This window comes from Chrysoperla carnea, chromosome 5 (assembly GCF_905475395.1).
Source record: "Chrysoperla carnea chromosome 5, inChrCarn1.1, whole genome shotgun sequence".
Lineage (NCBI taxonomy): Eukaryota > Metazoa > Arthropoda > Insecta > Neuroptera > Chrysopidae > Chrysoperla > Chrysoperla carnea.
The window spans coordinates 34,710,387-34,731,724 of NC_058341.1; the positions used below are offsets into that span (position 1 = coordinate 34,710,387).

At 28.2% G+C, this 21,338-nt stretch overlaps 1 protein-coding gene across 1 annotated transcript; it reads left to right on the forward strand.

Moving 5' to 3' along the window:
- Nucleotides 1–1,270: 1,270 nt before the first annotated feature.
- Nucleotides 1,271–20,659, forward strand: LOC123301650 (endoglucanase E-4-like). The gene is made up of 7 exons (XM_044884482.1): nucleotides 1,271–1,420; nucleotides 14,799–15,195; nucleotides 15,737–15,832; nucleotides 15,914–16,274; nucleotides 16,984–17,311; nucleotides 17,377–17,516; nucleotides 19,914–20,659. Exons 2-7 carry the CDS (start codon nucleotides 14,847–14,849, stop codon nucleotides 20,137–20,139), a joined length of 1,500 nt encoding a protein of 499 aa, XP_044740417.1. The 5' UTR covers nucleotides 1,271–1,420; nucleotides 14,799–14,846; the 3' UTR covers nucleotides 20,140–20,659.
- The last annotated feature ends 679 nt before the right edge of the window (nucleotides 20,660–21,338 follow it).

The window sequence follows — 21,338 nt, forward strand, 5'->3', positions numbered from 1 at the left end:
TAAAAATGCTGGCAAAATAGTTTTATATAAAAGTTAGCTTAAGGAAAAGCCATTGAATACATTTTTATATTTTTTTGTACTTTCTTGTGTAGAACCGAATATTAATTAATAGAAAATACGTTCAAATGGTACAAGAACAACCAAGACCGGAAGGCGTGTGCTCCAATCTTAATCTTAATCTTACCTTAAACGGCTTATGAAAGACCTTGAAAAGTGGCAAAAATATTTCTCTCTTAATTTAGAAATGAGAGCTTTGTATTTTTTCATTTAAAATAGTTTTAATTAAAAATTAAACTTTAGATAATATGTATAAAGGTTTTTATCTAAGCTATACTTCTAGCCCATATTTTGCCCCTTCTTGATATTTTAATTGATCGTCTCCAGCTTTTACAGATGCATGCGAAATTTCAACTCAATCGGAAACCGATTGGGTCAAATTTTGATAAAAACAAAATTATTATAATATTTCATCGGAAGTAATCATTTTCCTGAGCATTTTTCCAATTCCAGTGTATAAAAAGATTGTACTTTTTCAAGCATACTAAAAGCTATGCTTTCACAAAATTAATCTTAAAATTATTATCAAGGAGAATTTACTATCAAGGATCACAGTACACTGTATTAATATAAGCTTCACGACGCTTCCACCAAAATTATAATTCATTTTGAATTTATACTTTTTCCTGTAAAATAATATGTTAAGCAGGTTATGGGTAAAATTTAGGTTCAATTTGTAGACAAGGTCCTGGGAATTTGTATGAAAATTATAGCAATATGAAAAATTGGTGAAGGAAAGCGTTGTGCGTAAAGGGTAGCCACGTTGCGTCCAACTATTAATTTGTTAAAATATAGAATGCTGATGATGCCTATTATAATTGACTAAAATTATAAAATAATATTTTACAAAGGTATATTATTATTACCAAGGAAACAACATCTTTTACATTTGCAAGTGATCATTCATTCTTATATTCTCATGTGCAAGGGAAATATTAACACGATTTGTTAATACCTCAACACAACTAACATACAACTTCAACACACAAAAACTTTGTGTTTGTTGTGTATATGTCTGCATTGCTCGTGAGTTGAGAGTCAAAGCGTGATACTATGTCTTATATCAGAGACGTCAAACCTCATACATAACAAATTTACTATTACTTAAATATTTAATAAAAAATAAATAAAATAAAATAAAAAAAAAATTATATTATTGCATTGTGTACACTTTGTATGAATTCGAAAACGAAACGTTGCGTTGAAGTTTTTTTTATATACATAATTTATACCTTTAAACAAAATGTTAAGTTTGTGAAATGTGTATCTTAGTTGTGCAGGAATAAAGAAAATGTGAATTTTCTCATGTGTTTTTAAAATTCTTTTGTTTCAATTTTATTTGTTTCATTGAAATTCTCAACAGGTGAGTTTAGTTTTTTTTATCTCATATATGAATCATCGATCGCATGTTTCAATAATCTATACTAAAATTTCCGTGTAAAAAATCTTTGTTAACACTCTCAGAATCGTGGTACGCCGTTTTAATTATTTATTCAATTTAATAAACTAGAAGAAGTCTTCTGCAATAGAAAAACACCGCCGCTTTTCAAAAATTTTCCTTTCCTTATAAAAATTACGAAAAATTTGGAAAACTTGTCTTTGGAAAACAAGGTTTTTAAAACAGACTTCCAAGAAAATATTTTCATATTTCTTTACTTTTATGACTTAAAAGTGACGTCAACTTACCATTTTTAATATTCAATTGCAAAGTATGGCATTTTTCGCAATTACTATTATTTTTTTCATCGCCGACATTGGTATTTGTATAAAATTTGTTTAAAAAGAGTACCGATCAGAACTTACTCCAAGCGGGAAAACAGGTGAAAGCGTTTTTTCCCATTGCATAAAGGTTTTCTAGCGCTTAGTCTATAAGCTGTACAAATAGAACAAACATTTTCCAAGTAGTATTACGGAAAACTTGTTTAGGTCTAGTACAACAAGGTTTCCTTAACAGATTTCCAAGAACATATTTTCATATTTTCCACTAGTTTAAAAGCGCTGTCAACTTACCATTTTTATTATTCAAATTCTGGTGGCGTTTTGTGAAATCAATAATACTATTTTCGTCAAAACTTTAATTTTCCGAATAATAACCATTTTTTTTATGTCGGTATTGACATTTTGATAAAATTTGTTTAGAAAGAGCACCTTAGCCTATAATAATAGAAAAAGCATTTTCAATAATGTACTTTTTAAATATATTTCTACATAGGAATATTTTTGGTCGAAATACAAATATTTTCGAGAGAATTTTGCCTGGACTATATTGAAAAAGATTCTCTGAAGAAATTATGAAGACATAAATAAGTTAAGCCGGTAAATTTTATTTTAAAAGAATATTTCAGATGTTTTTTTACACGATAAATATTACATCATCATAGGTACATTGAATTCCAAGTAAAATCAATTTGACATGAACCGTAAGAAACGCGGTTTTTTTAATTTTGTTCATTCTACAGATTTTTTAACGAGTTTCCTGCCTCGTATTTTTATCAAACTTGTTTAGCAAAATCAACCTTTTATTAAATTAATATTAAAATTGGATATTTTGGGTCGGATTTTTTAATTAAGAAATTTTTAGAAAATGTATTAGTATAAAATAATTTAAAATTCTGTTAAAAGATTTATGGTAATGGTATGAAGTCATAAGATTTATTAAGCTAGAAGTATGTGTTGAACTTATACAAAGAGGGTTCACACAAAATGACCGGCATATAGAAAGATACGAGAGTGATGGTAGAGCGGTTCTTTTTTTAGACTATATATACGGAACCCTAATTAAAAGATAAAAGGTACCTGTATGTCTGTTTGTTATCTTTCATACAAAAGCATCTAAGCATAATTTGTTAAACATAAATACCAAAAAGCAATCTAGTTCATTCTAGGCTATCTCATCTCCAAGCACTTATGGCAGCTACTCTCAGTTTAAGTGCATGGATATTTATATGAGTAGATGTGTACGTTAATGCATGAAATATTTGACTGAATTTATTCTACTCTGCGCTTCCACCATTATCCTATTATATGAATTGCATTTAATTTTAAATAGATACTTACAGCATTAAACTAAAAGTATTTTTGCACGAAGGCAGTTTTTATCGCCATAAAGTTGTAAAACAAAATTGTAGAAGCATTATCCGTTTCTCTTAGCTACTATAAATTTTCAAAGTTGTTGATTTAATATTTAACACGTAAAGGATAATAATCTTTATTTTTTAGAATTTTTGAACATTTTTAGTTCGCGTTCTTGCTATAGTAACTTTCCAAACAAAGCTAGATATATGTAAACGAACAAATTAGAACAATAAACAAGAATTGGGGTTTCAGTCGGAACTTAGTCAAGCGCTCTTTCCCTGTTTTTTGAATATTTGTCGTGCCGTGTTTTTTAACCTTAGTATTAAATCAATTCTAGTTTGAGTACAATTTTTCCTAAAACGAAGCCTTGCTTAGACGTGTCTCTTTGCAATCGTGTTACTTCTGACTGCGCACTCCTTGCTTTTCTAGATTACCCTCGAGTTTTTTCTCTTTTATGGTGTAAACTTAACGAGGAAAACGATCCCAGATTCACAGCTTTCAGTAAAAAGGCAGGGTCTTCTTTATTTACTTCTCCTGATTCAATCGCCCTTAAGGATATATACACTAGGAATGTAAATATCATATACATCCTCGGGTTCGCAAATACCATATTTATTGTTTGTAATGTAAACTTGAGTATTAGTACTGTATGTAATAAGCAAGGCCAATCTCAGATATCAGAGACCAAATTCAGATTGAAAGCCTATTTGTCATCTAGGGCAAGAAGGTGCTAGAAGCAATTATGTGAGTCAATCTAAAGTGAATTATCCAGCAACGATCAACAAGTAACGGCTAGTATGTAATAAAAAATTCTTAAAATTCTTTCGATATTAATTCCCAAATAAAAAAATATAAAATGATTTACAATAATTATTAGGTTGAAGTATATTAAATTTATCATATAAAAAAATATAGTCTATTACAAATAAAATGAATCAAATAATGATATGTCTATTACAACAATGTATTTTTCAATATAGTGCAAATGAATCATAACAATAATTTTGTATTTCATAACAAATAATAAGTGAAATAAATTCACACACTGTTGAAGTAAAATAGTCTTTAAATCTAATCAAAAACTAATAATATAGCGTATTTTCCAAATTCCATAACCATATTATAACAAATTTATTACAAACAAGTGAAAAGAAACAATTGACTGAGTTAATTGTTGAAATACCATGCATAGTCAGTGTTGATTTCTTTATCACATAACACATACAAAAATGTATAGACACTGTTGATGCGCAATCGTTTGTTTTTTTGACGTCAGTAAATAACAAAAGATATTCACTTTTAAATAGACACACACACAACTAATATTCCTATATTAATACATACTATAAAATTTGCACCAAATTAACGCCCTCGTGGGTAAACAGTGATGTTTACAAAAAAATGTTTCAAACCAAAGTATTTTTTTATAAGGAACATTTTTTACATTTAAACTTTTGTTCTATCTCCAACGGTTTACAAGATGGGTCTTACGGACCCAAGATCCAATTGACCTATGATGCTCATTTACGAACTTGACCTCATTTTTTACGTCCTGAGTACGCTGTAAAAATTTCAGCTCGATATCTTTTTTCGTTTTTGAGTTACCGTGTCCACAGACGGACGGACGGACGGACAACTGGAAATGGACTAATTAGGTGATTTTATGAACAGCTATGACAAAATTTTTTTCCTAGCATCATTATTTTTAAGCGTTACAAACTTGGGACTAAACTTAATATACTATGTATATTTCATATATGCATGGTATAATGATTATATAGAGTACATACATACACATTTTTCTAATAATGATGTATGTATATATGGGAAAAAATTATAAATATATATATATTTTATAAAATTGTTCAAGGTCAATTTTAAAAGAATGGCATCGGTAAATATAAAATTTTATAAGAATATCTATATTAAATAAATGGAAGTATCTGTGATGCCGGCTTTGGGACACCGATTTTCCAATTTTGATTTTGACACTATATAAAACGATTTGCATGAAAAAAAATGTACGAGCGCCAAGCAACTTTGGATTAAAGGCTTGATTTTTTTATTTAGCTTTCAATATTTCGAAAACAAGGTCAGATACCGAAAAATTTTATTCTTAGTTTTCGTCTACATTTATGAAGTTACTGTAAAATTCATCAAAGTTGACAAATAATAAGGTACAAATAATTTCAACCCCAAGTCTAAACTTCCGCTGGAGCTCATACTACCGTTACATGTTTGCTATTAAGAGATTAAAAACGTTGAAGATTCTGACCAAAGACTTACAGAATCATTCCCAATTACTTCTGTGAGTGTGACTTGTCCCTTACACCGATTAGGTTTACTATCAATAATTTGCTCTCGAATATTAAGTAGTTACATAAGCTATCCTATAATAACCACCAAAATTGTGTGTTAAAGCTCCCTTTGAATGCCAACGCTTTAGCATCTTAGCAACAACTACTAATAAGCAGACAATCCGTGGTAGGTTCAACGTCATTCGGTATGACATACTTGGCAGTTTTTGTATAATAAAAGTAGAACCACATGTTAAATCCATGCATAGTCATCTTACAAATATCGACGACATCGAAATTTAAATTAAATTTAGTCGTGAAATGTAATCAAGTATTGAAGGTATTTTGTTATGAACACCGGCAACGAACACAATTCTTACAAATTCAAAAATTTTTCCAATATTTATAAAAAATCTATTTAAAAAATTTTAATCAAAAATTTTTGTAAGTTTTATGGGTTTTTCTTATCAAACAATTTTTTTATCCAATTTTTGGACAGAATTTTTATCAGTCATAAACGAGGTATTTCCCTTACAATTGTAATTTACATGCGGTGTTTTACTTGTAATAAGCAAAAAATTAAAAAAAAAAAAATCACAATCGTCCAAATTTTTATTTCCAAAACAAAAGTATAAAGCCTTGCGTACATTTTTGGAATGATTTGCATAAAGGTAAAATTGATTATAGATATATAGATCTTAAATAGTCCAAAAACGCTCATTAACGGACCTGGCAGAATTTTAATTTACCTTTTTTTTGAATAAAAAGAACATAATTTTTTCCCTTAACTTAAAAAATAACAATTTTGAACGCATCAAATAACGGATAACCATTATACCAGATTTCAAGCAAAATGTTTTTCGATTTTTCAATGAACAATAGTCCATTCTAGAAACACCCTACACTGTATAGACCTAAACATCCTTCTGCTTATGCTGGTGGCCCATTGCTAACTGCAGTCGAGTTTTATAGGCTAATAAAAATTTTAATTCAATGATTTTTGAATATTGTTTGATATGTCAGAGAAAGTATATTAATAAACTGAAAACCAGCGATAGCTCCATACAATTATTATTTAAAAAAAACTTGTTCTAACAATTAAAAAATATTTAATGATTTTTTAATCACCATATATTTTAAAAATAGGTAAGTTTTACCAGTTCTTTAAGGAAAAACACAATAATTAGTATTTATTCTCAAAATTAACCATTTGTGTATATTATTTTCTTTTAAAAGTAATAATTATCACTTATTAAAATTTTAATTTTAATAAGTATGTACATTATAATTGGAAAATCAATTAGGAGATTCAAGACATGTAATATCTATGCAATATAGAAACATGTAATTTTTCCAATTACTTAAAACCCATTTCAACCATATTTGTCAATTATTTTAATATAGAAGAAGTAATAGAATAAGTAGTTTCATATTTAAAGTGCTTTTACAGTTTTATATTGGAAACATATTTTCTGATAAAAGAACAAGGTCATGATAATATTTATTATCTATGGTCATGAATATCCTTAAAATACCTACTTTTTTCCATGTAGAGAGGTGAATATGTTAAATGATAATAAATAATACAAACATATTATTAATATGAACATAAATATTCGAAAATTTACTAAAAGTTTTATTCATAAATTTTCCATTTTTTAAATTCATACTTGATAAAACTTGTTGAAAAAAAATAAATTTGATCTTTCTTTCTAGGACAATTTTGTCTAGGTTAGGTTAGGTTAGGTTATATCGGCTGTCCACGAAGCACACACTTAGGCTATAGAGCCCATTGTGATACCATATATGTGTTTTACCACCTTTTCGCTGACAATTTCATTTATCAGCACCTCTTTTTCAGAGGGTGAGTGCACCTCCTTCATGCATATACCATGCACTACACCAGCCCATCACAACTATTAATTAAATTAATTTTGTTGCGACGGCGGGAATCGAACCCGCTACCCTAAGCATACCGCGGACGGAATTGATTTTGTCTAATTTCACAATAATTTTGCACTGGATTTTGCAACACCAATCTAATGTGCAAACTTTGAAAAACATTTCAATAATATTTCCATTGATAATATTCATAGAGGGGCATAAAGGAAGATATAGAGTTAAAATGTATTAAACTTTGTGTTATTAGTGTTTGTTTTGTCACTATAAATTTATTATAAATCAATTTGTAAATTTATTATGAATCAATTTATAAAGAGAAAAAACAATTAATGATGTTAATTTTAAAAAAGTGAGGAAAAACTTTTACAGACCAGAGTACGTACACACGAATATACTTCGTGTGGGATTTACATCCCTGTATTGAAAATTTTATATACAGAGATGCGATTGAATAAAGAACAACAGTCATTGGACATAGTATATTCATTTTATTTGATATAATTCTATAGTTACTTTAAGTTTAAAATTATGAGATAAGGATGCTACATATCTTGAAGATTTAGAGTATTTTATGTATTTCCGGACATTTATAAGACAATATACTATAGCAAAAGGCAAGATGTGTAAGAAAGTCGTTGGTTGGTGGTTATTATAACGTCAGTAGTATTCTTATGCAATCAGATGGCATGTCATTTATCCTTAAAATGCAGAGTTATCTTTTATTTTGTATAACAGATGCAGACGATACAATCTTTGAATGGTTTTTGCATATGCATATTCAGAAAATGTCGATGGTTTGCAAAAACAGGCACGCGATGGTCTAAAATTTTAAATTAAATTTTCGAGATTAACATTTTGTTAAAATTAAAATTGGCTATTGAACGCTTAAAATAGCATGGTTTAACCTGTTCCGTAACCCCTTCTACAGTTTAGACATGTTTAACTCTCTTGATTTTATGTTAATTTTGTCAAGGAAAATTACACAATGACTCGGATATTTTTTAATTGACATTATTACTTCGGTTCGTGGAAATTTAAATTGTTTTTCTTAAACCTATTAAAGAAAAATATTGTAGAAATTACTAGTTAATGGATGTTTACACTTTTATTTTGAAGAGTTACAAATACTTTTATCTTTTATAATTCTTAGTCAAATTGGTCTGGGATATTTCTTAAATAAAAAAGTTAGTCGTCACGGTATGATTTGTTCAATTCTATCCCGAAATCGAAACCTCTGAGAGATTTGAACCATATCATCTTAATTTGCAATCGATAATGATCTAATAAATATATTTTTAATTTTGCATATTGAATTTGTTTTAAAAAAAAAAAAACCCAGTTCAAATTAACTATAAAAAAAGTAATATAAATTTCTGGAGGATTCCTGTAACAGTTGAACCATTTATACTGTAACACATTGTGAGAGACATGATAGTTAGTATTTTATACTTAATAAAATTCTTATAAGACACAACTGGAATGTCGTTAAAAAAAATTTGCAATACCATCACAAATTTTTTATATCATTTATCCGAAATTCGAATAAAACCTATACACAAAAAATTGCTTACTATAATACTGTAAATTCCCAAAATATCATTATAATTATTTATATATACACACATATACAAAAAAAAAGCCATGATCATTAGTTGTCAGAATTATAGCTTTCTGATTCAGTAAATTAGTTTGTTCTTTGATACTGATATTAACGAAAATATTGCAAATTTTATGTATTACCATTAAAATATGTGTTTAAACATATAATTACAACTGCATACTTATGAAAAATATTTCAATCTGTTTGTAAATATCTGACTTTCGATTCGAATTAACATTCTATGAAGGGTAATTGAGAGTGTTTTTGGCTATGTTTCAATTAAATCGGTTTAGTTTTGACAGAGTTACAAGAAAAAAGCCGGATTTATCGGGGTTTTTTAAATTTTGTAAATTTCACTTGTCATTCTTCCTAAAAATGAGCCAATTAGTGTTTTTCCACTTTTAGTTTTCCATTTGGAATTTTTTTTAAATCATACTATTTAATAATTGAGTTTCTTAACTTGGCTAATAATAGAAATTTCCACCAATATTGAAGAATAATTCATAATACCGAGAAATTAAAAGTTTCTTGTTTTCCTCTCAAATCCGTTTAATTGAAACTTTTTCTTTTACTGACACACTTACACAAATATATTTAACCAAAAATATTATTTTAGACTTTTAAACATCCTAAGACGAATCGAAATAGTAACTTTCTGTCAGACAGTTAATATATTATATTGAAAAAAATATGAAAGTATGTAAAAGTAATTCGAAGAACTTGACTGAATAATGTCACTTATATTCCGTTCACTTAATTGTTCTTCGTAGAATTTTGTGTACAAGGTGCGGTTTTACTCGTTATATATGTTATTTTATTATATTTAATTTTTTCATTTTTAACTATATATTTATTGATGGTTTTGTACCAAAAATAGAATTGGCTGAAAAGGTCAAACTCAAAACTAAAATTATATTGCGATTGATGATTGCGGTATTTCGTATATGGCCAATCAAAACTTTATGAATTAGGAATTGTATATTGATTTTCACTTTAAAAAATCGAAGTATTTGAGACGCTTTAATAGGTTGTACCATTTAGCTCACAAACGTTATTTATCTTAACAAGACCAGCAATTCTTTTTCGAAACTCGAAACGAATACATTTAGCATAAAACTCAAACAAAATGTGACTTCTTTAAATAATGAATTGAGCAAGAGTTGATTTTTAACCTCCGATCCAAAAATAGGGGTATTATACGTTTGAACGCAATGTGTGTCTGTCTATATGTCTGTGGCATCGTAGCTCCCAAACGGATGAACCGATTTTTGATTTTTGAGTTGACTTTTACATGGAACGTTCCATTTGATTTACGAATGATATTTGACACCTAAGAAACAATTCCATCTGGTTTTAGTGAAAAGTGAATCAACTAATTAAGGAAAATTAAATAAGCCACAGATTATCGTTTCATTTTCCTTAATACGCAGATTTTTTTACTTTTATTATTCTTAAAAGAAAAAGAAAAGTTGACTATTGAACTCAAAATGGATTAAATTAGAATGTAAAACATGAGACCTAAGACTTCTAGGAATTTATTAACTCTATACATAAACCAATTTTATGCAAATTTATTTACTAGGAAAAAATGAATTCGAATATGCGTGTGTAAATTCAAAATTGCTTTTATTGCAATTTATAAAAATTATATATTCCATAATAAATTAAAATTCGCCGAAAAATTGATAAACTTAAATACATCATATTCATGTGAATTTAAAATTAAGATTTATAGTTTTGATCTATTTTTTACCAATCGAATACCTATTGACTTTTTGTAACACGAGACCTTTATGAATTGAGCATAACTCATTCTTTTCCGGTTGTAACATTTTTAAATTATTTTTCTCTACTTCCATAATGTAGCAAACAAAAAAACTGCATACAATGTTAAATGTATGCAAATTTTTGTGACGAATATTTTCTTATTTTTCACTACAAATTAAATTAAAGGGTAATTAAACAATAATTAGTTACTCGATTAACAATTACACCTCGTGATCTTCGAAATCAAGCTGTCAAGAATTTAAATACAAAATATTTTAAATATATTACACTTTTGTATGCAATTTTTACAAAAATGGAAGTAATTTGATGTTATTCGGAGCATTAACTAGTTCTTTTGAGTTTTATGTAGGTGCATGTTTGTTTTTCTGCAATATTTCAACATTATTTCAATACGCGTACAAAATGGTTTAAATAAACATACCACGTATACATGTGGTTTTTGTTATGATGTAATCAGAACGGCAGACCGTTTGTTTTTGTAAATTCAAAATACATCGTTAGTTAAATATTTTTTTGAAACTTATTTTATAATTCTAGAGAGGTTTCAAAATTTAACAGCACGTATAATTGGCTAAAAATTTTATAATTCGAATTTAATAATTTGTTAAAAATTAGTACATTTTTATGGTGGAAGCGCAAGGAAGCAGTATATTTTAACATTATTAAGAAGCAAATTAAAAAAATTTACCCTTCCCTTAGCTTCCATGTTAAAATAAATTCCCATAAACTCAATTTAATCGATTGTTTTTTATTAAATATGGTTAACGGGTTTTCATATAAATTCAGTAGTACCGAAGAAAACTAACGGTTTAAGAAAATCGCTGACTTTTGTTACTTGTACTTGTATCGAAATATAAATTCAAAAGAAAATAAGTAAAAAACGAAACGAAATCAAGAAAAACTAAAAATAAATAGTTATTGAAATAAATACCGCGATACTCAAAATAAAACCATATATTAAGAACAACTCAAAGCCAAAAAAATTCATTAACAGAAAAATAAGTAACTAAAACTAAAAATTTACTATAAAACCTCCTATTTTTAACCTTTTTTAATTTATTATTTCAACCTTCTTAACTGAAAGTAGCGTTTGCTAATGAATTTAGTCGGGAAATGTTAGTGTTGAAAATATTTAAGCTTTTTAAAAAAACTTAAATATGTATATGAAAAAAATAAGTATACCAAACCAGTATTTTTTATTCTTTTTTAGTGATGAAAGTTTCGGAAATTGTACCAAATTGTTGCATGTTTTTTAAAGTGACGGGGTTTTCCGATTTCTCGTAAAATCTGAGAAATGAAAGTGTGCAGTTATCTTCAAATGTATACATGTTTATTGATGATTTTTCCAATATATGAAATATTTTTTATACCATAGTGATTAGTGATGTACTTTTATGATACATATAATAGACAACCTCTGTTCGTGAAAGAATGAAACTTATACAAAGGCTTTAATAATTGACGGTTGCAAAGAGTATTCTAAAATCAATTAAAAAATTTTTTTTACGTAGTGTTTAGTGTTTATACTCTTTTTTCTCATTTTGTTTAAACCGCCAATAATATCGCTTGGGAATCGTTAATCATTGGATGATTAATCATTTTTTTTTACTAAACTGTTATGGTTATAAAAAATTATTGTTTGTCTCAAGGCCAAAACAAATCATGTCGTAATAATCAATTTCGTTCCACCTTAAAAACAATTTTTGAGTTTTGTTTTTGCAATGGAGATTTCGAACTCTGTTTTATACTACTTGACCGTCTTATCAATTATCAAGTAGAGGAAGTATCAGGTGGCCTACTTTCGAAGGATGAAAACTTTTCTCTGAAATTCTGAAAATTATACGTGAACATTCAAAATAGCACTCAAAAAATTACTACAATGGTACTTTCTCTAAAACCATGCAGTTCTTCGGATTTTTTTTATCAATGCAAAATGAAAGTAATACCCATTCGACAATCTTTTTTGTGTTGAGTAATTCATTGGAATTATAATGATATCATTAATTTTAACGTGATGTTAAATTTGTTTAAAAAAATAACAATTTAAAAATAAATAAATAAAAATAAAGTTTTTTATTCTTATTTTACGGTTTTTTTTATCATAATCGGATATTCACTCGTTTTTTCTTTCTGTTTTTTGTAAAAAAAATATAAAAATGAATTCCAGTTAAGAGGTCGTTTAACTTTTTGTACTGTTACTAGATAGTTCACCAAATGTGAATTCAAATAATTACTTTTTGGGTAACAAGTTTTAAATGAACCTCATAAAAATTATTTCCCATTTTAATGTCATTTTTCTATTTAATGCTGCATTTGAAATGACTCGTTGATGAAAACTAATTCAAACGCCTGCCATTAATGACTCAAATAAAAAGACTTCAATTCGATTATAATTTCTAACTCATTCTAGCTGACAATATACTTTTTTGGCGTATAGTTTTGCACAAATTTAGCAATTCTACTTTCGATTTGTGTAGCTCCAAATTATTTAACACTTTCTTGCTCTTTTAGTGTATATTTCTTCTTACTCTCAGTGTAAATCATAGAAAAAGATAGTCTTTTAAGATTGTCAACTACACTGCTTTCCTTTTCTAATTGCAAGAAGAACTTTCCTTTTCTAATTGTGAAAACTGGAAAATTTAATGAATAATGAAAATAATATTTTTATTACACTTTTAAAATTTTACATTATATTATTATTTTTCTGGGTAGAGCTGTACAAAATTCAGTTTAAAAATTGCTTACACATTGCTAAAAATATTTTAATAGCTACAAGATTAAACACAAACTAAATACATGGATAGTATCATGGTACGAAAAATTATACGCAGCTAATCCTACTGATACGGAGTCTGAGGTTCCGATCCCCGTCTTAATATAATTAGCTGCATATCTGACACCGATTGACTCATGTCAAAAATGTTGTATGACTAATTACCGTTGTTGTCACAAGAAATGTAGATACAACTTTGTTTATCAACAACCATAGTTCTCCATGTTGGTTCTTTACTAAGAATTGATAAAATTTCGCTGACACAAATTCATTACAACACGTAGTAAAAAAAAAACATAAAATAAAATAATAAGCAGGAACCAAAATAATAAAAATACCCATTTTGTATATAATTTAACACATTTTTATTTGGGTTATTATTAATATTTATAATTATTTCAAATATTTATATAAAATTCTAAATTCAAATATTTATATCTAAATTAATAAATTTTTTTTTATTATTTTCGAAAGGATGTCGATTTTAATAATAATAGATCAAAATATAAAGTTTGTTTATAGAGGCTGTTTCAAGAAATATTGTAAAAACTCTACTATAAAGACCGCCGATTCAAAATACGTAATAATTTGCAATTTTGTATTAGCGTCGATTTCAAAATTTCTAACAAGGAAAATTATTAGTAAATTAGTAGTATTAATTAATTATTTTTAAATATTTAATCGTGTTATTTTCATGATTGTGATTTTTTGTATTATGGTCCAGATTGCCTTTTGTATAATTAATACAGTGAATAAGCCGGAAAAAATGTCAATAATGGAAAAAAAAGAGCCTGTTTTTTTGGTAATAAATAAGCTCACTAAATCTAGTTTAATAAAAAAATATGAATAAAGTTTATTTATCTCGCTAGTCGCTACCAACGTGGCTAGATTTCTTTAGTGACAGCAGATTTGTCAGCATGACGGACGCTATCGTTGATAATTTCAATACAAAGCACGAAATATCAATCAGAAAATCACTCAACCATGTTGACATCATTTCCGAATGCAAGCAAATACTAAAGCCGCAAAATTTTTTAATACCTCATAGTAGGTCGTTATTATACAACATCGTTCTTTCTACCCTGTTCTTGGTGTACGAGAATGCATAATTGCATAACTCAATAATTAGCGTACCCTGATGTGGAAATTTATTCCCTAGTATTCTGACCTGCTTTTATTATGAAATTCATTCATGTAGGTACAATAACTTTTATCTCCCCATTACTCCGTTATTTTTTACAACACCCTTTGTCGCGTACGTAGTAAAATCTAACAATGTTAATAACTTACTTTTCTTTGTTTACAGATTTCAACAACAACGCCAATAAAATAAAACCATAAAACTCCGTACACAATGAAGTGCTTAAAATTGCAGATGATTTTCACAATTGGTACCTGTTTAATACCATCGTTATATAAGACAGCACCCATAGATTATAACAATACAAGAAACAGAAGTATCAACATAAATAATAAGAATTATAATAATAATAATAATAACAATAATAAAGATGTGGTTGTTCATAAAACAACAAATGGCAATAGTTATGATTACAATAAAGTATTAAATTTAAGTTTATTATTTTATGAAGCACAGCGTAGTGGTTATATACATAATAATACACGTATATCATGGCGTAGTGATTCTGGATTAAATGATCGAGGACAACATGGTGAAGATTTAATAGGCGGTTATTATGATGGTAATTATTATTATCTCTATCATATTATTTATTATATGGTGTGAGCCATAAGTCTCCTACCTGGATAATATTAGAGTAACTAGAAAACTACTAGATACTAACTATATACTAACCGAGCTTTGCTCTTGATTCATTTTAAATAAAATCTCGCTAGAGCGATTTTTTGCACCCGAAACCTCCTGCATACTAAATTTCACGAAAATCGTTTGACTCGTTTCCGAGAGGAAACGACGTTTTCTTAAAATGAAACCTAGCTAGATCAATTTTTTTCCAATAAAAACCCCTGCATATTAAACGTGTATAAAAAGAATTTTTTCATCCACAAAGAAGACAGAAATTTTCTTCTGCATCTAGCTACCCCTGCTTACAGAGAGATGCAATAAGATGATAAAATATTTCAATATTTCCATTGCTCAATGAAAATTTATCAGGGTCAATGAAAACTTCTTGTTTTAGAAACATTTATAAGTTTAAGAAGTTAAGATAAATAAATAATTTTACCTTTATATTTGTATTTAACTATAACTTTACACATTTTTAGCCGGAGATTTCGTTAAATTCGGTTTTACCATGGTATTTACAACAACCATGTTAGCATGGGGTTTATTATCATATAAAGATGCATACACAGATGCAGGTAATTATTTAAATTATTTTGTTTGCATAAATAAATTGGCAACAATTGTTTTAAATTACAAATACAAATTTAATTATTTAGGTCAATATAAAGAATGTTTAAATGCATTAAAATGGGCAACTGATTATTTTATTAAATGTCACGTTAGTCCAAATGAATTTTATGGTCAAATTGGTGATTTTCAATTGGATCATAAATATTGGGGTCGACCCGAAGATATGAATTTAAGTCGACCAGCATTTAAAATAGATGCAGATCATCCAGGATCAGATTTGGCTGGTGAGGCTGCTGCAGCAATGGCATCTGTTAGCTTGGTGTTTAAAGATATCGATGATAACTATTCACAAATATTGAAAAAGCATGCAATTGAATTGTATGATTTTGCTATCAACCATCGTGGATTATTCCATCAATCTATTCCAAGTGCTACACAATATTATGAGTAAGTAAACATTAAGGAAAATTGTTTGATCGGAAGAACAAACCTCCTATTGCTTAATGGAAGCATTAGTGTCAACCAGGAAATAGTGCTTGTTGTATTGAAATCAAAAACCTTTTACGAGCCCAAGCAAGTAGCTATATTTTGAATAGCCCTTCATGCAATACATCTTCATGCAAATTCTTTTGGTCAAATTCTGATGTCATAGTTCCAGTGCCAATCCCATCAACGTAGTACCTAATAATATAATCAAGACCTAGCCTAAAACAAGACTTTATTACTTGATTAATATTGTCTACATCCTGAGATTCGCCTTTGGTCTCGCTCTTGAACATTAAACTTGGTTTTACCGAGTGAAAAGCCAAGACTGTGTAAGACAATGATGTAAAAGTCGTAAGACTAAATATCTAAGATAAAAGAGACCAAATATAATTTTGAAGGCCCAAAACTAATGTACATGAGTACTGCCCAAACATATAAATAAATGCGCTTGTGCGCAAGATAAGAATGGCTAAATATAGTTTTACTTATTACTAGTACAACAACACCCTATTTGATATCCGGTAGAGTAGCATTAATTGAAAAGAGCCATCAATCTGATTTCAGTCAGTGAGCCAAATAGTAATCCGATGTTGCCATTTAGGAGACCACAATTTACTAAAAAATCAAAATTACCTCTAAAATTATTTTAAATATATTTCTTTTTTTTCAGATCAACTGGTTATGCAGATGAATTAATTTGGGCAGCACTTTGGCTATTCAAGGCAACAAACGAATCCAAATATTTAGACGAAGCAGAAATCAACTACCGTAAATTTAGATTACAAGAACGTCCAAATGATTTCTTTTATGATAAAAAAGTGGCTGGTGTTCAAGTTCTTCTAGCACAATTAACCTATGATGAAGAGTATAGAAAAGCAGCTCAAGCATTTTGTGATCATACTGTAGATAATCAAAAGCGTACACCCAAAGGGCTAGTCTTTATTGACAACGAAGGCACTTTGTCGCATGCAGCAAATGTTGCATTTGTGTGTTTACAGGTACCTATTGTAACAGATAATTTTCTAATTTTCCATATTTTAATATTTAATTTTATGTCTTTTAGGCAGCTGATGTGGGAATTTCACCTAGAAAATATCGTGATTTTGCAAAACAACAAATTAATTATATGCTAGGAGACACTGGACGTAGTTTTGTTGTTGGTTTTGGTGAAAACTATCCAAAACAACCTACACATGCTGCCAGGTTATTATGTTTTTCATTTTTTGTTTGAGAAAAAGACATCAGAGATGGCCAATTCTAATCTATCAAAATTTGATAATTTGGGTTCAAAAAATACAAAAATCAGACTCGTTTAACAATTAAATCAATAGTTTTTGAATTATTGCCAAAAATCATATAAGAAGAGCTTTTATTTCAGAGCGATTTTTGAGATGATTTAAGAAATACTCATTTAATCGACAAATGAGCTATGTTTTCAAGTTTAATTTCTCTATTTAATACAGACACACGAAAACACCGTTGATTATAAGTTATCGACTAAAGAAATTGCTCCGTTTTGTTTGCTCCATACACGATTTTAGCCGATATCTCCCAATGTATTCGGCCAATCGTCAAATAAACCCAATTTTTACAATTTATAGGCCCAAACTACTCTAAAAAAAGAATTTTTTCCAAATAGGACACGACAATAATTTCCTGACTTTTTGTAATTTTCTTCGTAGAGGTAATTTGAACCTGAAAAATACAAAAATCCAGTTCATTCAACGATTAAGAGAGTAGATTTTGAGACCTACTAAAGATTAATTCAAATAAATTTTTTATATATTCCATTCTATCTACATGATATCGGACTGCTAATTATTTAAAATAATTACTGCTCTACTTTTGAATGATCAACTAAATCTTAAAAAATGTTGAAATTCCATTAGTCAGACGCTTAGTGGCACACAACTTATGTTTTTTATAAATCAAAACTTTTTCTTTTATTATCATAAAATCATAAAAATAATATTTATAGTATTACCTCTATCTTTATAAAGATTGCAAAAACTTTTATTAAGTAAACTTTTCTGCAATAAAAGTATTATGATAAAATTTCTTTAGTGTCATATAAGTATGTATAGTTTTCACAAACAATACTCGTCCAAGATTATTCTATGACGTATATGTAATATGTGCATGAGTTAGTAAAGAAAATTAAAGTTGATTTCCTTGGAGATTCCTTCACTGTTTGTTCAAAATGTTTGTTTGTAATCTATGTTTGTTATACAGAATGTCTTCTAAGTATTTAACCACCGGTAATAAGTTTTGTAGGATACAGTAGATACAGAATAGGTATTTACTCTACTAGTGATATAACAGCGTTATTAAAGTACGCCTGCGAAATGTGCTTTGTCTACGCCTCTAAAATGTGAAAATAAACGATTATTATTATTTAAAATTTGTCACGACTTATTGAGAAAATAGAAAAGTGGTAATGAATTCATTATCACACTAGGGTGGTAATGAACTATTTTTCCTACGCATACTGAGTGAAAAAAGTACTTCTTTCTCACGGGTGTAGATAAAAAATTTTCAAACCAAATTTTTGGGTCTTAATTTCATCTTATTGCTAAGTTATTATAAAATGAAGTTTCCTTTAAGATGAATAGATTCGGCAAAATTTTGTTTTCGTTAGATAAAGATTTCCTAGATTCCTTAAATGTTTTCATCTATCTCTCAGCATTATCAGAAATTAGCATATAAAATAAACCTACATAAATGGAACAGATAAATGGATTTTTCATTTAACTTTTGCTAACTAATTTTGGATTGTAAAAAAAATTCATATCCCATAAAACCTTTTTCTTCGAAGGGTGGCTAAGTACTTTTGAGACACGCTGTATATTAAAAAACTGACATTGAGAGTACCATCATCATCGGATGTAGAACAATAATTTTTCAGATCATAAATTTAATTCATATAGTTAGTTATGATTAGAATGTACAAGGTGATCCAATGATGAAGGTACGATTACATTCAAAACTTTCTTAAAAGTCATAATAATGTAATATTTATTCGAATAATCCAATATGAGTAGCGATACAATTTCATTAAGGTTGCATTGAAATTTAACATTTAAAAAAAAATGAAGCTAAGCTTAGTCTATCGATTTAAGTCGAGATTGCTCGCTCTGAATATCAGGTGATAGTGTATATGGGCTATCACCCCTATTATTGGAGACCTAAGACGAAACTATTTGTCATATAGCTGGTAAATTTTGATATTATCATGTAGATGGTATTCTGCTAAGAGTTAAAAAGCAAAAACCATATCTCCTTGGAGTTTTTGATAGCAAGTATTACTATTACTATTGTACAAATTTTTAATTAATCAATCAACAATTTTGATGGTCAAACGACCCCTTAATAATGTAGAAGGGTGGGACACTTTCTAATCAGCCTTTCTGTAAATTCGAAAATTTTTTAAACACAAACTATCTTTGAAATAACAATAAAAACAATAAAAACTTTAAATAATTTTTGGAAAATCACCAAAATATTAAAAAATGACCTTCTTCAACGATTGGCTATCTTCCTTTAAATTATTATATCCAAAAATTAATTAATTTATTTATTACTACTATTATTAATTTACAGTTCATGCCCGGATCCACCAGAACCATGTGATTGGTCTGCATACAAATCGAACGCTTCAAATCCACACATATTATATGGTGCTCTAGTATCTGGACCAAATGAAAACGATGATTATGTCGATTTACGTGAAGAACACATATATAACGAAGTAACATTAGAATTTAATGCTGGCTTTCAAAGTGCTGTTGCTGGATTAAGACATCTTCAATTAATAAATTATTTGTGACGAGTTTCATAACAGAAAGTTTATTAGTGCGTATTTAAAAATCTAGTCGAAAAAGTTTTTTGTAGATTGTTATTAGTGCCTTGTTTTGAATATACCTATAAAAACGTTTTATATTTTCCGAAAGGATTGTTTGTTCCGAAAGGATGTCAAGTATCTAGCTCACTTGATTGTTCTCAAGGAGAGTGCGATCGTCCACATTAAGTGATGAATACATTTCATTAACTCTCTTTTCGGCCAAATGTTATCAATGATTGATTTGTTAGAAACTGTTTTAATAAAAATGGCGTGAACTGCTTAATTAGTAAATAATAAACTGTGATATTGGAGTGTTTATTTTTTAATAGGGAATAATAGATAAATAATCTCGTAGATATAAATATTTGCAAGGTCCTGGAATGTATTGGAAAGGGAAGATCATTGGAGGGTGGTTTTTTATCGGAGAAATTTATTTTCTATAATCATTATATTTAGGGACCTTGCACATTTCTAACTAAACATTTTGTTCAGTGTAAGATTTTTTAAGAAATATTTTTGTATGATATTGTAAGTTACAAATGATATATATTTTTAAATCAAATTTTAAAAATAAAAACAATGAAATTTTAGATGATTTTTAACTGTTATTTTTAGGTGTATACCATCAACAGATGAGGAGCAAAACCAAATTCCACAAAGGTTTTACGTTTCCCCCAAAAATAGGTAGTCGATAACGTCACGAATATTAGTTTATCTGAATACAAAAGTAACAAATTAAGCGAGAAAAATTAACATTTTACGGCGAAAATTTCTTCGTGCGATTTTTTGCTTTAGGTTCTAGAAGGTATATATAAACTTTGTGAATATTGCAAATTATGGGGAAATAGTGCATTAAAAATGAATTTTATGTACATATTTTGTACATTTCAAAAAAGTTCTATTTTTTAAATCAGGATATCCCCCTCTCCAACTACTCGCATCTAGACCCATCTTACTTTAGAAATTTTCGCGGTTTTGACACTTTTTGAATTAAATTTCCTCATCTAATTATATTCAATAATATCATCAAACGAGTGATAGGGTATAGGATTGGTCTTCCTGCAAGTAACAGTCGAATATTTTGTGAAAATTTATGTTTGTGGCATCGAGGCATCTAAGCAGATGAACCGACTTTGATTTTTTTGTTCGTTTGAAAAATAAATTGATCGAGAATGTTCGCTGCT

Bases quoted from the DNA above. Each gene is read 5' to 3' on its own strand.
- LOC123301650 (XM_044884482.1), top strand. From the start codon at position 14,847: ATGAAGTGCTTAAAATTGCAGATGATTTTCACAATTGGTACCTGTTTA. The intron at 16,275-16,983 runs GTAAGTAAACAT...CTTTTTTTTCAG, and splicing joins AGTGCTACACAATATTATGA to ATCAACTGGTTATGCAGATG. The intron at 17,312-17,376 runs GTACCTATTGTA...TATGTCTTTTAG, and splicing joins TTGCATTTGTGTGTTTACAG to GCAGCTGATGTGGGAATTTC.